Raw genomic sequence first — 19017 nt, 5'->3', positions numbered from 1 at the left:
CCTCAATGATTAACTGGTTAGGAACAGGTGATTGTTTCTTGAAATCGCTGGATGTCCAGATACGTGTGAACAGTTGTGTAGATCTGAGGTCCCTCACGGGCTGTGACTGCTTTGTGTAGCAGCTGTTTAAAACGCACGATAGCTGCTTTAGGAATTTGCTGCCAGCTGTAATCCCAGGAGTGAATGAGGTCTAAAAAAATATCTGCTACCCACATAAACTGAGTCTATTTTGGGAGGGAGGTTACAGCCCTGTTGGTATTTGGTGTCTATGCAATATCTGCCCTGCATTTAGGATGGGTAATTTTTTTTTTTTTTTTTTTTTTACTACTCTGGTGTTTCATGTAAAATTTTAACAAGGCACGGAGAAAAGGATTCAGTGAGTTGCAGAAAAACCCTGCTCAGCTTACGTGGTGTGAACGGATCAACAGAAGATATTTGTATGAGAATATTTGCTATAGTAGCCAGTGTTTTTTATTTTTTTTCATTGACGGAAACAGCTCCTGATACTCGTAACCATTGGGTTATACTGCCTCCTACAGGAGTAGGACATTAGGCAGCAAAGAAGTCTGGCTATGCCCATGGGCCATCCCAGGGGGTATACTCCCATTCTCTGCTATAGCCACTCAGTTTTTTTCGGCCTAGTCAGGAGTAAGGACCTAGTCCCTTGCTGGGATCTTTGGTCCTGACAAATTTTTTTTCTTTTTGGATCTTTCCTGTGAGATCTAGATTCAGTGGTCACCCCAGTCTGGCCAGCGAGCATACGCAGACCTCAGCTTCGTGCTAGGTCGGCTGCGACCTAGCCCCACTGGACAGGGGCTGGCCTGCGAGTTAAACGCCCTGCGAGGTTCCTCCTGGCCGACAGCTCACCCATTTCGATGGAGAGGGGTTCTGTCTGGAGCAGTGCCCGCCTGGTTCCTGGTATGTTGAGTAGCTGTCCACCCATCTCCCCCTGGAGGGTTTTTGGTTGGACGTGGGTCCCTCCTTGGGACAGTCAGACCCCGTGTTCCCCTCCTTCCTGTCAGGCACCCCCCCTTCCAGTGTCCCCAAATCCTATCCCCCCCTCCGCATATGCTGGGACTATTTGGTTGGTCTGGTCCATCTCCTGTGGTGGCAGCAGGGTGCTAGCTGGCGATAAGGGGGGGGGGGGGTGTGCCGTCGGCAACTGGATGATTGTGGGGGGGGTTATATCTGGCGGGGGCTCCTGCCAGGGACCCCCCCCCCATCCTGCCTGGATCTGTCCTTGAGGCCTGGGTTCCCATCTGGGTCACTATAAGCTTTGTGGGGTCGCGGTTTTGTTGTAGTCTGTGTTTCTATACATGGCGGCCATGTTTGTGTAGTCCGGCAGCGATTTTTACCGTGAATTCCCATTAAAAATAGCGGCGGCCATGACAGTGGAGCCCTGTGGGGCGGTGTTTTCGGCTGTTGGAACCCCTCATATCCTGGTGCTGACTCCTGGATCCTTTCACTTCCTGATCGCCGCATGTGGAGTGCAGATTATCCTGGTGGCTGCAGGTGCCTGTTTCTGCTAGGAGGCGAGTCTGGTGGGGTCCTCTCCCTCTGCACAGGATCACTTGGTGCTGCCAGCACGATGGGGGTTTGCAGTGTTTTACACTTTTTGTGGGGTCCCCCTGGTGACTCATGGAGTCTTTGGAGCACATCTACCCACCTGATCCCCTCTCTGAGGCTGCAGGGCCCTTCAAGTCCCAACCATCCATCAATGCACTGACGGCGGTCCCGGAGTCCTTTGTGTCCCGGGTGGAGGTGGCTTCCGGGCGACTGGCTAGCAAAAGCGCCCCCGCCTTCTCCTGTCTCATCAGATCCTGAATCTGATTCGGCTGCCACGGATGTGTGGTCACCCTGCTGGGTCTGCAACCTCATGCCCGGAATCCTCTAGTGAGGATGATTTTGCCACGTCTGCAACCACACACGAGAAGGCGCTGGTGGAGGCACTGATTGTATTGGCGCGTGAGACCCTGAAGATGGAGGATGCAGTTGCAATGGAGGCGCAGGTTCCCATTGGCACTCACAAGCCATCCAGAGCGGCAAAGGTGTTTCCATTCCCTCCCTGCCTATTTTGACAAGATTGTTGCTAAGGAGTGAGGACAACCAAAGCGTCCCCTTGGGGTTTCCTAAGTGCTGTTCTAGGCGTTACAACTATGAGGAGTCCCTTCTTAAGAAGTGGACTGTTCCACCGGTGGTGGACTCTCCGGTTTCCAGAATAAACAAGGCAACCATGATTCTGGTTGAAGAGTTTCCAGCCTTTATCCGACTGACAGGAAGGTGGAGGCTGTGGCCCGCAATATGTACACTCTGGCTGGTTTGGCAATGAGGCCGGTATTCACCATTGTCCTGGTGTCACAAACTCTGACCAAGTGGGCTAAGCTCCTAGGCCGTGACCTGGAAGGAGATCAGCCCCCCCCCCCCCTGCTTTTGCCGAGCTGGCGGACCAGCTTGGCTCTGTTTTTGCAGTGGTCCTTTGGCGTGTCTTTTGGCTCAAGTGCTAGTCTGCGGACCAGACTTCTAAAAAGGCTTTGATCTTTCTTTTCAAGGAGATCGCCTGTTTGGAGCTACCCTGGATGACATCATTAAAGGTCTTACAGAAGGAAAGAATTTTCTTCCGCAGGCTACTAAGGGCAAGGAACCTTGTTGTAGATGTGGGACTTCCTTCTCAAGCTAATGTTTTTTTCGTCCCTCAGGGTCGACTGACAAGGGCTCAAAGCCTTTTAGGGCCTCAGGCCTCTGGCTAGCTGAGAGCGGGTTTCTCAGCATGAAGGTGCGCCCTAACCTGTATCGGGGGTGCGGGGACGTCTTTGCTGGTTTCCGGACCTGTGGACTTCCCTGGTACAAAATAAGTGGGTCCACAAAGTCATTTGGTCCAGCTACAAGAAAGAAGGCAAAGTGCATCCTAATCTGGATCTCAAGGCGCTAAACTGCTTTGTGCTGGTGCAGAAGTTCAGAATGGAGTCTATTTGAATAGTGGTTTGGCATCCCGGCATGGGGGGGGGGGGGGGGTTATTTTCTCGCCTCCAATCGACATCAAGGAAGCCTACCTTCACATTCCAATATGTGCCAGTCACCAGCGTTTTCTCTGCTTTGCGGTGGGAATGGAGTATTATCAGTTTGGCATTACCCTTTGGTCTCGCCTCTGCTCCTCGGATCTTCACAAAAGTGTTAGCCCCAGTGCTAGCCTTGTTACGCCAGCGGGGGATCACCATACTGGGCTACTTGGACGATCTTCTGCAAGCGGAGTCTCCTCCTGCTCTGGTGGAGAACCTGGAGATCACTATGCGAACTCGGCCTTAGCCAGAGTGCTCTTTCCTCTGGACAAACTCCAGAAATTGCAAGCTGCAATAGGTCCCCTCCTGTCCAGCAGATGGTCATCCCTCTGGACTTGCATGCGGGTGCTGGGCCTGATGGTGTTTACCTTTTTGAGGTGCTTCCGTTTGCAGGTGCTGGGCCTGATGGTGTTTACCTTCGAGGTGCTTCCGTTTGCACAGTTCCATACGAGGTCCCTGCCAAGGGAAATTCTGGCCAAATTGGACAAGTCTCCACAGTCTCTGGACAATCAGATCCGGCTGAGTTGGGGAATGTAGAAATTTGTGATCCAGCGCTTCAGCTGGGCAAATCCTTCCTCCCCTTGTACTGGACAGTGGTCACCACGAATGCAAGCCTGTCCAGCTGGGGAGGCGTCCCTGGCAAGCGGGGGATCTAGACGCTGGAAGGGTCCAGTCTACTGATCAATGTCTTGAACTCCAAGCGATCAGACTGTCTGGACCATTGGATGGATCGTATTCAGGGTTGTCCAGTGTGCATTCAATTGGACAATGCCTTGGCTGTGGCTTATGTTAATCACCAAGAGGGCACAAGAAGTGTCCTGGAGGTAGCCGGCATTCTAAGGCGGGCAGACTGGTTCCTTCCAGCCCTCCCCGCCGTACACATTCCCGGGGTGGAAAATTGGCAGGCAGATTACCTCAGTTGGCAGGCGTTGGACCAAAGGGAGTGGTCCCTTCATCCGTAGGGGTTTCATCAACTGTGTCTCTGGAGGGGCACCCCTGTTGTTTATCGGTTGGCATCTCCACTCAACAGAAAAGTGCAGAGGTTTGTGGCTCATCAAGGGATCCTCTGACTGATGCCACAGACGTGCTGGTGGCCCTGTGGGGTCAGTATCGTCTGATTTATGCCTCTCCCTCCTCAAGCTTCTGCCAAGGCTTCTCCGCAGGATCGAGGCAGAAGTGATTCATCTTAGTGGCTCTGGACTGGCCTCGCTGGGCTTGGTACACCAATCTTGTGCGGCTGGTTGCCAACGTTCCATGGAAGCTTCCTTTCAGGGATGATCTGCCTTTCCAGGGACCAATCTTACATCTTGCTTTACAGTCGCTGGATTTGACGTCTGTTGGAACGCCAGGTGCTGAAGGATAAGGGTTTATCTGAGTCGGTCATACCCTGTTAAAAGCTAGGAAATCGACTTCTAGGATTATCTACCATCCTCGTTCCTTCCCGTGGCTCAGATCTTGACCTTCCTTCAACGGGGGGGGGGGGGGGGGGGGGGGGGGGTTGAAAAGATATTAAGAGCCAGGTGTTGTCTTTGGCATTTTTATTCCAACAACCTTTGTCCACCTTTGTCCACACACTTCCTGGTGTGTACCTTTCCTCGGGGTGTCCGACATTTGGTTCCTCCAGCTCCTTTTCCGCATTGGGATCTGAATTTGGTGCTTTCGGTTCTCCAGAAGCCTCCTTTTTTAGAATCCTCAGGAGATTCCCCTGCTTACGCTGTCCAGAAGGTGGCCTTTTTGGTGGCCATCACCTCTGCGCACAGGGTGTTGGAACTGGCAGTGTTATCCTGTCCACCTTACCTGGTGATTCACAGGGATAAGGTGGTTCTTTGCCCCTGTCCGTCATTCCTTCCAAAGGTTGTCTCTGATTTTTATTTGAATGAAGACCTTGAGCTGCCTTCCCTGTACCCCAGGCCTAAACATCCAAAGGAAATTGCCTTGCATGCCTTGGATGTGGCCCGGGCAATTAGGGGTATCTGGCAGCTACGGAGTCTTTCAGGAAGTTTTTGCTCACGGATGGACCTCGTAAAGGGTTGTCCGCTTCCTCTGTGACCATTTCCAGATGGATCAGACATTCAGGCCTATTCCAGGGGTCTGGTTCCTCCCTTTGTCAATGCATACTCTACTAGGGCGCTTAGTGCCTCATGGCCTTTCTGTCAACAGGCGTCAGTGATGTAGGTTTGCAAGGCGGCCACCTGGTTGTCGGTGCACACTTTCACAAAGTTCTATAAAATGGATGTGTTGGCATCTGCAGATGCTTCTTTTGGCTGCAAGGTTTTGCAGGCTGCTTTTGAGGACCTGATCCTCTTTGAGGGTGTATTGATTTTTTCAGGTGGGCTCCAATTATTTTGGTTGGCTACTGTTTAGCCTTGGACGTTTTTTGCTGTTCCCAGCCCTCATGTTTAACACTGCTTCAGGATGTCTCAATGGTTAAGAATATCAGGAGCTGTGTCCGCATATGAACGAAAGGGAAAATGGGATTTTTGACTTGCCGTAAAATCCATTTCTCTGATGTTCATTGACAGACACAGCACCCACCCCTCTGTGGAGTTGTAATTCTCCTTACACTGCTTGTAACTAAACTGAGTGCCTATAGTAGAGAGAGGGAGTATACTCTAGGGCAGTATAACCCAATGGTTAAGAATATCAGGAGCTGTGTCCCTCAATTAAAAATAATGGGATTTTTGACTTGCCATAAAATCCATTTCTCTGATCAGTCATTTTTTTTAAATTTGTGACTATTTTGGTTTCTTAAAGAAGACCCACACTGAAACAACAATCCCATACTGCCTTGTTAAATCTGCAGAAGCACAAATACACACTTTCCTGAAATGTTTAGAGTGCCATGTTTGCCCTGGTACTGGCCATGTGAACACTTGCCACATCATCGGCTATGTAATTGCAGCTGAAAGGGTTTGGTGGTCTGATATTCAGGCACCACTTTCTGCAGAGCTCAAAAGATCAGTTATCTGTGGAATTTTGACATGTGGCCAGAACCAAAGTGTATGGGGGACAAGATTTTGCCCGAATGTCATTGCGTCTTTTGTTTGTGCATACAAGGGAAGAAGATGGTCAAAGAAGTGGGGTTTGCTACTTTAAATGTGATGTTTTAGTTGGAGGTGAAGCCTAGTGGGCTAAATTATTCTCTGGCTTACAACTTCATTAAGACCTTCCTTTTGACTTTTGGGGTTGATTTACAAAAATCTGGAGAGTGCAAAATCTGGGGCAGCTCTGCATAAAATCCAATTCTCTTCCAGGTTTTTTTTTGTCATAGCTAAATTGAACAATCTAAAGTTAGAAGCGGATTGGCTACCATGCACAGCTGCACCAGATTTTGCACTATTCAGTTTTAGTAAACCAGCCCCCTTTCTGTATATCTGGTAAATCAGGTTTCCCTGCATATTCCTGTGTTCCACTACCTGCGTTTGCTTGTCAGAAACCCCATGGTATGTCAGTAGCAGGTGTGCAGGGCTTACAATTTCTGCATTGAGTCTTCACTTGAGTCTTCCTGAGACAAACTACAGGGTGATTTATTTTTCAGCTTTTTGTTAAAAATAAAAATCTTGATTTTTTTTTTTTTTTTCCTTTTTCTTTTTTTTTATTAGACTGAACCTTTTATGTAAGACATAACTATGCATAATTCTGCCTTTTATGTAAAGCTGAATGGTAAAGTAAAACATTTTGCAACTTGTTTTTTCAGATTATTGTAATGTACCTTCAGGTCTTGGAATGTGAAAAAAATCAAACTCTGGTTCAAACAGCTTGGTAAGCTTGTTTTTAATTTCTTAATGAGCCAGGGAAATAGTAGCAGAAATATTTTTTAAATGTAATGTGTGTTCCAAGAAATAACTATAGAGAGCAAATCATTAGACCATATGTCTACATACATGTTTCTGCTTACTGTTTTCATGGCTTGAGCTAGACCTCAGTTGGAGATCTCTGTTTAACTTTGTTCTTTTTTCTACTCTTTGGTTAAAGGGTAGTCCATGATGGTAAGTCATAGAACTGTACCCTCAGCACCACACCAACCTCTGGATGGCCTGATTGGCTGCCCTTCTCTTCAGCCAATGCAGTGCAAGCTTTCATCCGAGATTCACTGAAGTGGTCCATATCCATCTGGCCGCATCTCCTAAATCTGTCCTGGGGTCCAAAGGATTTGTATATTTGCTTTCAGAACTTCTATGTTTTGTGCACTTAAGCAGGGAAAAGTATATATTTAGTTAAATATCCCTATGTGATGTTTACAAAATAGTCATGTATGAAAAGGAGATTATTCATTCAGTACTTTGTAACAAAGTATCACTACTTTGAATAAAAGTAAGGTGAGTGAACACAGATAATGTTATGTTCATCTATGCATTGGAGCAGTCTTATTTATTTTTTTTTTTTACATTGTCTTGTTTTTCAAATGCAGTGGAAAAACAAGTAAGACAAAACAAAATTCCCTTTATATATCTGATCCAACAAGCACACATTCTTTAATCCTTGGAGCCTATGACCATAAGAACAGTTCCTAAGCTTGCACCAAACCACTTCAGCAATGTAATCCTCTTGGCTCTTTTTAGAGCAATTTAGATATTGAGGGTTTATTTCTAATGTACTGCTGTCAACTGTCTTATTTTCTACTTTGACTTTGTATTTCAATTTACTCAAAATTGACTCTAAAGAGCAGGCGACTACTATGGCGTAATTTGTAATTTATTCGAAGTGTGTTTTCTTTATTGACTACATTCCCCATACATGATTTAACCATGACTGGAAATTATCATGAATTTATAGAATAAGTACGTGTGCCTCTTGGAAACTGAGTTCGCTGTAGTGGACCATTCCTATAAAGTTAAATGTGATCTGTATATATGCAGTATATAGCCAAGCAGCTTTTAAAAGGCTTTAATAAAACCTTAATTATTTAAAAAAAAATATATATAATACTTTTTGTGAAAGCTTAATGTGTAACATAATGTGTAAGCTTCTGTATTAGAGTGAAATAATATTTTCAGTTAATATTAGCCCTTTTGACTAATTGAAAACAACTGTTCTACTGAACTTGTGATTTCTTAATATTAAATTCTGTTTTTATTCCTAGAAAGAATCTTAGTGTGGTCAGAACTTTTATTTTTATAATTATGAATTCATATATACTGCTTTCTTTTTGCTTTGTCCATAAAATACTGGCGTCTTGTCAGTTTTCAAACTGGCTAAAGAACAGGAATTTTCTAAAATAAAAGTTCACCATTTCCATGTATTTGTTCTAAGGTAAAATAGATTTGTGTATATATTATGATTTTATGCTAGATTTCAGAGAGAAGGAAAAAAAACAAAGTATGCTGAGTCTCCAAAGGATTTGTGCTTGGTATGACACATTTTGCAATTAACCAGTTTTCATTTTTTGTGTTTTTCAGGAATTACATGAATGATTGCCTTCGTACAAATGTGTTTGTCAGATTTGATGCTGAAACGATTGCATGCGCTTGTATTTATCTTGCTGCAAGAGTATTGCAGGTAAAATGTGCACCTCCTTTTGTGTCTGACACCATGGACACTTTTCTGAGGTTAAGAGGGAAAAAGATAGCATTGTTAGTTGGGCGATATTGATGTTGGTTGTGCTTAATTTAGTAGGTAGATGACTCTACATGCCATTCTTTCTTGATATTTACTGTTCAAAGTTCTAGTTGGGAGTATGTCTTGGTCCTATCGGACTGCAATGCTAACTAAAGCCCCGTACACACGTACTGATCGTCGGCTGAACGATCGGCCGTCTTTTGTCCAGGGCTGTCGTGTCTGTTGAAAACTGCAAAAGACTGCACACGAATTTTGTCGGCCAACAGCCGATTGCAGAAGTGATGGTTAACTTTCCTTGTCTTTTTTTTCTTTTCTGAGCATGCCCAGTCTTGCTAATCTGCTGTCTGTCGGCCGAAATCTGTACTGACTGGCGAACAATCGGCCGTTCTGGTGACGGCCAACAAATATTTTAAAGTCTGCACGACAGATTCTGTTCGGCCGAAAATGCGCTGTCAGAAGCATCATACTAACCAGCCTACAATCGGTCGGCAGCCGAATATTTACAGCCAACAATCGGTACGTGTGTACGAGGCTTTACACTGCTAATCAAGGAAATCAGGAAATATTAGGTTTTCAGACAAAAAGTGCTAAAGACTTTTTGATAATCCTCTGATCAGGAGGTACCTGGTCACTTTGGTATTCAAATACCTTTTTCTGCTCCCCTTTATACATGTATTACACTTCTGTAAATGTGTATGTATTAAGTTGGCTGGTGTGCCTGTGCCTAAATTGGGGTAATGGATTTAGTAAGCTTTTTTTTTTTTTCCCCAGATTCCTTTACCCAATAAACCTCACTGGTTTTTACTTTTTGGAGCTACTGAGGAAAACATGCAGGAGGTCTGTGTCACAGCTCTAAGACTTTACACCCGGAAAAAGGTACTGTTCATCTGTTATGTTTATAATATTGTTCTTTAATGCTTTGTTCCTAATGCTAACAAACCTATTACATAAAAAGATTATATACACTTTTGTATATTTTCAAGCTATGATCTGGTCAATTTTTACTTCTACTAGGATTGGGCTGAAAATTGTGCATTGTTTATTAAAAAAAATTAAAATCCATTTAATATAAAGTATATATAGTGGTCTCTAGACAGTGAGCTGCAGATAATCTATTGATTAGTCTTGTATTTGCCATTGCTTAAATGAAACCCTTGGGACAGACAGACTAGCATATGTCCTAATATTGCTAATTATTTTTACTGGCTGTAACTTTTATTCAATTAATTGGCTACTAATGAGCTTATGTGGGTGTAGAGTTGTAATACAGGCACTGGTCTGGGAAAGTTTCAGGAGTGCTTTGCCACTTTGTACCACCCTCTTCAGGACTGTAAATATAATTTTGTTGTCGATAAGAGGATGGGGTTGTGTCGGTACCTGCGCTATACCACAGGATTCTGCATATAATGGCCTGCTACCCTGCATGGATTGTCAGTAGAGGAAACCGAATGATTTCAGAAACAAATTCTTGTGCAGGGTTTGATTATACATTTTAAAATGGCACAACTGAGCATCAAATATAATATACCTGGTTGGCTACCTTTCAGCTAGGTGGAATCAGGAGGTTCAGTTCCTGGCTTCCTGTTTTACTTTGAACGCTTCAGTGACAAGATTTCTCTACCATAATTCTGGACTTTATTCCTTTTCACCTGGCAGATTTTGAGTGTTCATCCCACATATGCATTCTAGTACCTGCAGATGTACCCTCTAAACACAGAGATTTAAAAAAAAAAAAAAAAAGTATTCATCTACCAAACACTAAAATATCTGTTTTTGGGGGACTGATCCTTTTACATTCCTGCAGAGAATCCCAAAAGGAAGCATACAGTATTTTTACCTTGCTTTTTATTTATTTTCTACATACTCTTTGAATTTTCTTTTTAACCTGTCTGATAATTAATGCCGTGTTTTTTTTCTGTTCTTATTCTGAGCAGCCAAATTTTGACGTTTTGGATAAAGAAGTAGAAAAGCGGAAAGTGGCCTTACAAGAAGCCAAGTTAAAGGCTAAGGGATTAAACCCTGATGGAACACCTGCTCTTTCTACAATGGGAGGATTTTCTCCTGCATCGAAACAATGTATGTTTTATTTATTTTTTTGTCTAGGTAGTTTTTTAGTCTGTTCACCATGGTGACAAATTTGTGTAGAGTGTATTCAGAAATTCCTTATTTCGGTCTTGCTCCTGATTATATCAATTATAGCTATATTTGTACACGGGGCAGGGAAAGATCAGGTCCTCTGTCAGAACACCACAAAACAATGTCATGTTCAGCAGCCTAAGTTGCCAGAAAATATGCTGTTCTGTTGAGATCAGTATTGGGAATTGAATTTAAACAGTAAAAACTAGGTGTATTGCTTTGCTGGCCTCTATCCAGACTTGTTCTATGTAGAAAGGGTTCTTACAATATATGATTTAATCCGATTTTTGAGCCCATAAATGAATTTTTAGTTTGCTTGTCTGTGGGATGACATTGGAATTTAGCCAAGGGCTGTTCTGATATTCCTACTGTAACACAGTGTGATATTAGAATGCAGAAAGGGATGCTTGTAATGTAAATTCATTTTGAGCTTGTTTATTTTAGGTTCTTCTAAAGAGCTGTCGATTCACGCAGGGCTTTATATATATATATATATATATATATATATATATATATATATATATATATATATATATATATATATATATATATATATATATATATATATAATGTATTGTACATTCCTATTAGTCCCTGCCCTCAAGGAGCTTACAATCTTAGGTCCCTAACTCACATTCATTCATTCAAACACACAGTAAGGAACAAAAAGAAATAACTGGTGAACTAATTTTATTTGTAGGTATAAGCTCAGATTTAGTATCCAGCTGTCAGAAGCTTCAACTCTTTCAAATGTCTTTTAGTTCCAGGCAGTAAAAGCACAAGTGTGTTTTCAAGCTAGTCTTCCTCTATTTTTACAGTTTCAGAATTGTTTGTTTTTTTTAGAGGAATTAAAGCAGCTCCTGTCATTCCCACTTTCCTTGTACCGCACAATATGTGGTTAAAAAAAGTGCATTTTGCATTAACTCAACACTACTATTTGTCATTTTCTGCAGCAACTCCAAGAGAAGTGAAAGTAGAAGAAAAATCTCCAGTATCTGCAAAAGTTAAACGTGAACCTGATGAAAAGCAGTCATTAAAGAGCCCTTACAATGGGTATGCAATGTTTTGGAAAATTTTTAGATTCCAGCTTTTGAGAATTGCTTTTTTGAAAGTGGACCTTCCCCTGCTGGATGCACTGGGCAGAACTATTCACCCCCCAGCCCCCCCCCCCCCCTAAATTTGTTGGTCTGCTTTGTGCCCTCCTTATCTCTTAATCGAGAATATCTCCTCTGCTCTGAAGCCACCTGAGATATGCACGTTGCATATTCCAGGATGCTTCATGTTCTATTCACTGCAACTGGAGGAGGGCGGACCAAAGGACACAGCATCAGAGGGCCAGCTGCTTGACCCAGGAAGAGGCAGTAGGCACTGGATTATGTCAGCAGCAAACATGGCAGTGACGAACAAGGTGTGCAGCAGCATTCAACAGATCATAGCAGGAGAGTGCTGGATTTGGTAGCGGGGCACTATACTGTGTGAATTAGTACAATAACACCAGTTTTTAAGGGGTAAAGAACCTTGGGGGTTGGGGGAGCTAGTAAAGTTTCACTTAAACATACAAATCTAGTTTGGGTAAGTTGAAAGACTGACTGAGCTCACGTTCACATTGGTCCAATTTGATGTCAAATCGGAGCCAATTAATGGAAATGGCACTGTCCAAATCGGTGCAACGTTGACTTTGCGTCCCTGCACCGATTCCGAAAAATAGTTTCAGTACTACTTTTGCCGATTTCCATAGACATCTGTGCAGAAATTGCCCCCCCCCCTCCCCTCCGAAGCCAGACTGAAATGCCGGCTTGAAATCGTGTATGTTCAGCTGAACTTGCACGATTTCAAAACGGCCTCAGTGTGAACCTGTGCAAAAAGACCAAATGGGGGGCTTTTTTGTAGTGCATCATTAATCCATAGTTGAATATTGTTTGGTTGGCTTATTTTTATCTTCCCCGTGCACTTGCTGTTTATTTTGTCATTTGGACCACTCCTATTGCAAAGTCATTTCCATTTATCATTTCTATATCTGATAGGTTGAGAAAGGAAATGAAAAGAAGTCGAAGCGGCAGTAGATCAAGGTCGCGGACAAAATCAAGATCCCGATCTCCACGAAGACAGTAAGTTAACGAGGAATTCTACTGTATCTGAGCACCAAAAACAGTTTAATTTGTGATATTTTAAGTAAACTCCCCTATCGTGTCTCGATGCTTTATTTTGGTGATCACTTTTAAAAGCAAACCCATAGCATTTCTAGCGTTTGGAGTCTTATAAGTGCAAATGGCTCATTTAAAATTGACTTTCTGGTCAGGTATGCAGGCAGGTGGGTGTGCTTAGCTGCTGAAAAAACCCTTCTACCCTCTTCCAGGTGATAAAAGTTCAAAACAAGTAAACTGCATAAAAAAAGTATTTTATAACATTCACATTGTAAAAGCAATGCAAACGAGATAGAGATATATACAATCCAATATAAACTTGCATTATTGTGAGTTCAGTTCTACCTGTCTTCTGGCCATCTCATGTATCCCATGGTACTTCCTGCAAGCAGTAATTTCTGTACTGACGACTCTGAACATAGCTAGTATAGGGGACAGGCTGTGTGAATTCTGTGACACAGCAGTGCCTGTCAACAAGGCTTAGTTTAAGCACTATTGAACCCAAAGGCAAACCTCTATTATATTGCAGCTTATCAATCCTTGGATGGAATGCCCTACATTGGTTTCCTTTTTTTTTATAGGCTTTTTTTTCTTTTCATTTGGTGATCTAACCAGTAAGCCTGTTTTTCAAAAACAAGCTTTCCTGCAAATGTATCGGGCACAAGATAAAAAAAAAAAAGGCTATGAGGTTCTGTCTGTCAATTCCTAATATGTGCCTATTGTACCATCTACTTGTATGAGAAAGTACCCTGTGGTGTTCCTGCTAGTCCCCTTGCTTTTCTATTAAAAATGACCACACTAATCAGGAGAGCACACCATGGTCAGTTCTCTAGCTATGCTGGGAACTCGGTGTACTCTCCTCCAATGATCAGTCTTCTCCAGGCTCCTGAAAAAAATGTGCATTTATTTATTTTTTGAAGTAAACATCCTTTTAAAGCAGGATAAAACCTTCCTATTCTTTTCAGCTAAGGAAGTTGCTTCTGTTTGAGCTGCAACTGCTGTGGGTTTGATGGTTTGTTTGAGGACACAAGCAAATGTGACCATTAGAAACAAAAAAATAAATACAAGTCTGACTAAGCTCAACCTCCATTGTACACACTGTGTGCTGTATCCATACATAGGTGTAACAAGACCCAGTGATCTTACACATGTATAGAAATCAGCTTTATTAAAAACAAAACCCCCTATCTCATAAAAACATAATTGGCCAATTATTTAAAATTACACATAACCATGACAGCTGCAGGGAAGTTGTATGAACAACCTCCTCTCCCATAAAGAGGAAAAAAGAAAAACAAAAATATTAGCACATATTCATGAATGTATGTGTTCCAGTAGGAGGTATCATTTTTGTGTCCACTAAATCAAAAACGGTGTGACATTGCCTCCTCCATATTATAAAGTGATAAAAACTAGGAAAACTCCCAGAGAGGAGGGTGTCCTTGTTATATATAGTGCTCTTGTGGTTCATTAGCAAGGCATGAACTCAAGAGCACTATATGTGATGAGGACATCCCTCCCTAGAGTCTTCCAGTTGTATTTGATGCTCCCCATATAAGCCACCATTTCACTCTCATTAAAGCTGGATACAGAAGGACTGATCCCACACAGGATACCCTTATGGACTTCACAGGTTATTAACCACACACACACTGGCCCACTGTATCGCCCTCAGTTGGGTAGATCTCGCGTCACGGTCCAAACAGCGTTGGCCACATGGGGATGACATTGTCCACATGTGGTTTGGACTTTCTTGCATATCCATGAGAAGATCCCTTAATGAAGAACATACAATTTTAAATTTGCTTTGGGGCATATTTCACCATAGGATTTCTCTTCAAGGTACCTTTAGCAATATTCAGCCATGAGCTACAGTACCTCACAAAAGTGAGTACACCCCCTTCATGTGACAACACTGAAGAAATGACACTTTGCTACAATGTAAAGTAGTGAGTGTACAGCTTGTAGAACAGTGTAAATAACTCAACACAAAGCCATTAATGTTTAAACCGCTGGCAACAAAAGTGAGTACACCCCTAAGAAAAAAATGTCTAAATTGGGCCCAAAGTGTCAATATGTTGTTTGGCCACCATTCTTTTCCCAGCACTGCTTTTAACCCTCTTGGGCATGGAGTTCACCAGAGCTTCATAGGTTGGCACTGGAGTCCTCTTCCTCCTCCTCCTTGCGCTCCTCCACCTTCCGTTTTTAAGGATGCACCACAGATGCTCAATGGGGTTTAGGTCTGGAGATATGCTTGGCCGGTCCATCACCTTTATCCTGAGCTTCTTTAGCAAGGCAGTGGTTTTTTTGGAGGTGTGTTTCGGGTCGTTATCATTTTGGAATATTGCCCTGCGGCCCAATCTCTGAAGGGAGGGAATCATGCTCTGCTTCAGTATGTCACAGTACATGTTGCCATTCATGGTTCCCTCAATGAACTGTAGCTCCCCAGTGCCAACAGCACTCATGCAGCCCCAGACCACTCACCATGCTTTACTGTAGGCAAGACACACTTGTCTTTGTGCTCCTCACATGGTTGCCACCACACACGCTTGTCACCATCTGAACCAAATAAGTTTATCTTGGTCTCATCAGACCACGGGACATGGTTCCAGCAATCCATGTCCTTAAGGGCCATACATACTATAAGATTTCCTGAAGACTTTTTCCTTCAGATTTACCTTTTCTATGTAGTGCAAGGGCCTGCCAGATTGCATACAAATTGAAAGTGTTTAGGTTTGACCTCATATTATATGGTTTTGATAAATCTAAAGGAAAAAGTCTTCAGAAAATCTTATAGTGTGTATGGCCCATTAGTCTGCTTGTCTTCAGCAAACGATATGCAGGCTTTCTTGTGCATCCTCTTTAGAAAAGGCTTCCTTTTGGGGTGACAGCCAGGCAGACCAATTTGATGCAGTGTGAGGTGTATGGTCTGAGCACTGACAGGCTGTTCATACAACTTCCCTGCAGCTGCCAGGGTTAATTAAATTTTTTTTTTTTTTTTGATACTGAGTTTTGTACGGTTTAGATCTATATTTCTATACATGTGTCAAATCACTGGTTCTTGTTACACCTTATTTATGGATACAGCACAGTGTGTACATTTAAGGTTGAGCTCAGTCAGGCTTTTATGTTTTTGTCTTTTTACTTTCTTATATATGAATGTACTGACGGCTCCATGTTAGTAAATGCTCTCCCCTTTTTGTAGTAATTTTTTATTTTTCCTCGCCTATTCTGTCTCAAGGAAACATTTTAAAGTTTTTTTTTGTTTTTTTTTTTTTTTTTTCTTTAATCCTTGACAGTTGGCAATCCTAGCATTCTTGGAATGTAAAGGATTTTTGAAACTTTTAAATCAATGGGTTTAGTGCTGCTCTGGGTTTTAGCAAAATGGCAGCCTCCAGCAAAAAAACAGGAGCAATGCTGGAGGCAATTTGCAGCACACACTAATTTTGGTAGTTCTTATTGTGCAATGTATTATGTTTCTTGATACAGAACATTACTTTTTATCAAATTGGTATGGCTAAAGTTCCGCTTTAAATTTGCACATTTGTACAAACCCTATATATATATATATATATATATATATATATATATATATATATATATATATATATATATATATATACATACACACACACTATGTCCACCCCCTAGGTGTGAGGCTTGAGGTTATCAAGTTTTTTTTGTTTTGGGTGTGCTTTAAAAAGTTTTTATTTATTTTTTTCAAGAAACGTCTAGAAAATGCTCTGTATTGTATTTGAGCTCATATGGACAACTTGTATGTCCGTACCACTGCCACATGAAGGTTTCATTCATGAGGGAGGTGTAAACGGAGCATGATTGATTACACACTCTGCCTTCAGTCATTCTGTGCTGGCTACACATTATGTACATGTCAGCCAGCAGGGTCCATGTACACTGGCCACAAGGTTTACGGTTTACATATGTACAGCATTAAATTTGTCCATGTGTAGAACCTTGGATGCAGATTTTTTTCGGTGCTTAACATTCTAGAATTAACTAATTTACAATACTTATTCCTGAGAGAATTCCTAAGAATTCAGCTGAGAAATTGTGAGGTGGTGTAAGCTTTTCAGTTGGAGCTTCATACAGTTCAAATTCTTAACTGGCTGAGGCCCTCAAAGGAAAGGAAAGAAGGGGCCGTTTGCAGCCTAAAAACATGAGGATGACATGCCTGGTTTATGGTAATGCAGGGTATAGTGTTGATATATCAAACACCACTAAACAGGTTTTCTTTTTGTTCAAGCTACAACAACCGACGAAGTCGATCCGGAACCTACAGCTCAAGGTCAAGAAGCCGTTCTCGAAGCCATAGTGATAGCCCACGCAGACATCACAATCACGGGTCGCCACATCTCAAATCCAAGCATCGAGGGGATGATCTGAGAGGTTCAAACAGACATGGACATAAACGGAAAAAGTCACATTCCCCTACTCCAGGCAAATCCAGAGAACATGGGGATCCTGCCAAGAAACACCGACATGACCGCAGCCATCATCACAGGGATAGACGGGAACGATCACGCTCTTTTGAAAGGTCACATAAAAGCAAACATCACAGCAGTAGTCACTCTGGACACAGCAGACACAGACGCTGAGCTCTCTCCCATCACCTATGAAGCAAAAATAAATTATTTGCTGGATATGGACTCTTGTCATTGTGATTTTCTAATAAATTACATTAAAAAGACATTTAACAGGCTGTTTTTGGTTTTCTTTCATGCTATACTTTTTGCACATTATACCTTTACAGTATATTTCTTATGGAATCATGGTCTGATGACATTGATCTAAATTTATGTATTAAAACAGCTTCTGTTGCTGAATTGCTGTAAAACGTTGTATTTTTATATGAACTGGTTGCAGACACTGTTATATTTAAGGATTATTTAAAGAATTGTGAAATCTTTCATACTGGTTTTAGTCTGCATGTGTACAAAATTAATTTTATTAGGAAATAAATTAGAAAATTCGAATGTGTGCTGCGTTCTTTAAATGTGAATGTATGGGGAGAGAGCGGGCCCCTGCTATGCTTGCGTTAGAACCAGAGTCCACAAGGTTACTTTTATAAACTGTTCTATTAAGTAAATTGTGTTGATGTGGTCTTTGATGATTTTGTCACCATGCTACAGCAATGAAATCAAGTTCCTTACAGAAGCTCTTCTTGGTGGTTGTGACCAAAAGCTGGAGTTGAGCTGGGCACAGTCCATATGCCCCATAAATAATGCAGCATTCACAGATTAAATTGTATGCATAATCCCAAAATTGTTTACAGTAGAATCTTGAAACCATTCATCAAGATCCTAATTATACAGTAAGGGCACAGGCAGAAATTTTAATCTACCATGGGTTATAGGTGTGTACCTTTTGGGTGTTTGGACATTGGCAAAGTTTTAGCAGACACGCCCCTGGGTGCCTTTCCTATAACCGCACCCCACTCGGGAGGAGTCCTTTTTTTTTTTTTTCTTTTCTACTAGTGTCTGAAGGGGGGTGAGCCTTTTCTCATTCTCTGAGAAAATCAACCATTGCTTTTTATTAGTTTTTATTTATTTTCTTTATTTTATCTTCAATTAACTCCTCACTGTCTTTGAATGCCAACATAGAAGCAGTGCAACTGTATTCTTGCTTTAGCCACTGGATTCTACATGAATACTTGGCACATGGTACAATGTGTTGTCAGCTGCTGCATGCCATACAGCTCAGGGCTGTGGTCCATTTCAATGGAAGTCTGCCTCTGAAGATCCCTTTGTGGGGGTATGCCCACTGTGACAAATGAAGCCTGGACTTTATAGTCCAGCATTGTGGAAAGGTAAGACAGGGTCACCCTGTATCTCTGACATTAAAAATGGGGCTATGCTTGGGATGTTGTTACCTTGCACTGTAAACTTTTCAAAGTTTGCACTAAAATTCAACCTGTCAGAGCTTAGTCTTAAGTGGATGATCAGGTGTTGCATCAGACCATTGGTTGCAAACCTAACGGTTCTGCTTAGAACCTTTATAAGGTATTCGGGCACTTCCACCTGCCCTTTCACCATAAGGGCTGGTTGCAGGAGAGCCTACACCTGGGTTACCGCATGCTCTTTTCAGAAACTACTCCTATTCTC

General features: G+C 42.3%; 1 protein-coding gene across 1 annotated transcript in view; it reads left to right on the top strand.

The window, feature by feature from the left end:
- CCNL1 (cyclin L1) overlaps positions 1-17605 on the top strand; it is a 49378-nt gene extending 31773 nt beyond the window's left edge. Inside the window, exons 5-11 of the mRNA XM_082251830.1 lie at positions 6754-6818; positions 8456-8555; positions 9387-9491; positions 10550-10691; positions 11705-11804; positions 12776-12859; positions 17160-17605. Coding sequence (XP_082107956.1) covers positions 6754-6818; positions 8456-8555; positions 9387-9491; positions 10550-10691; positions 11705-11804; positions 12776-12859; positions 17160-17511 — 948 coding nt within the window. The 3' untranslated portion in view covers positions 17512-17605. The remainder of the gene's footprint in view (positions 1-6753; positions 6819-8455; positions 8556-9386; positions 9492-10549; positions 10692-11704; positions 11805-12775; positions 12860-17159) is intronic.
- The last annotated feature ends 1412 nt before the right edge of the window (positions 17606-19017 follow it).

This window comes from Pelophylax lessonae (assembly GCF_965119305.1).
Source record: "Pelophylax lessonae genome assembly, chromosome: 3".
Lineage (NCBI taxonomy): Eukaryota > Metazoa > Chordata > Amphibia > Anura > Ranidae > Pelophylax > Pelophylax lessonae.
Note: the sequence above shows the minus strand (reverse complement) of the source record. Positions and strands in the feature narration are given on the sequence as shown.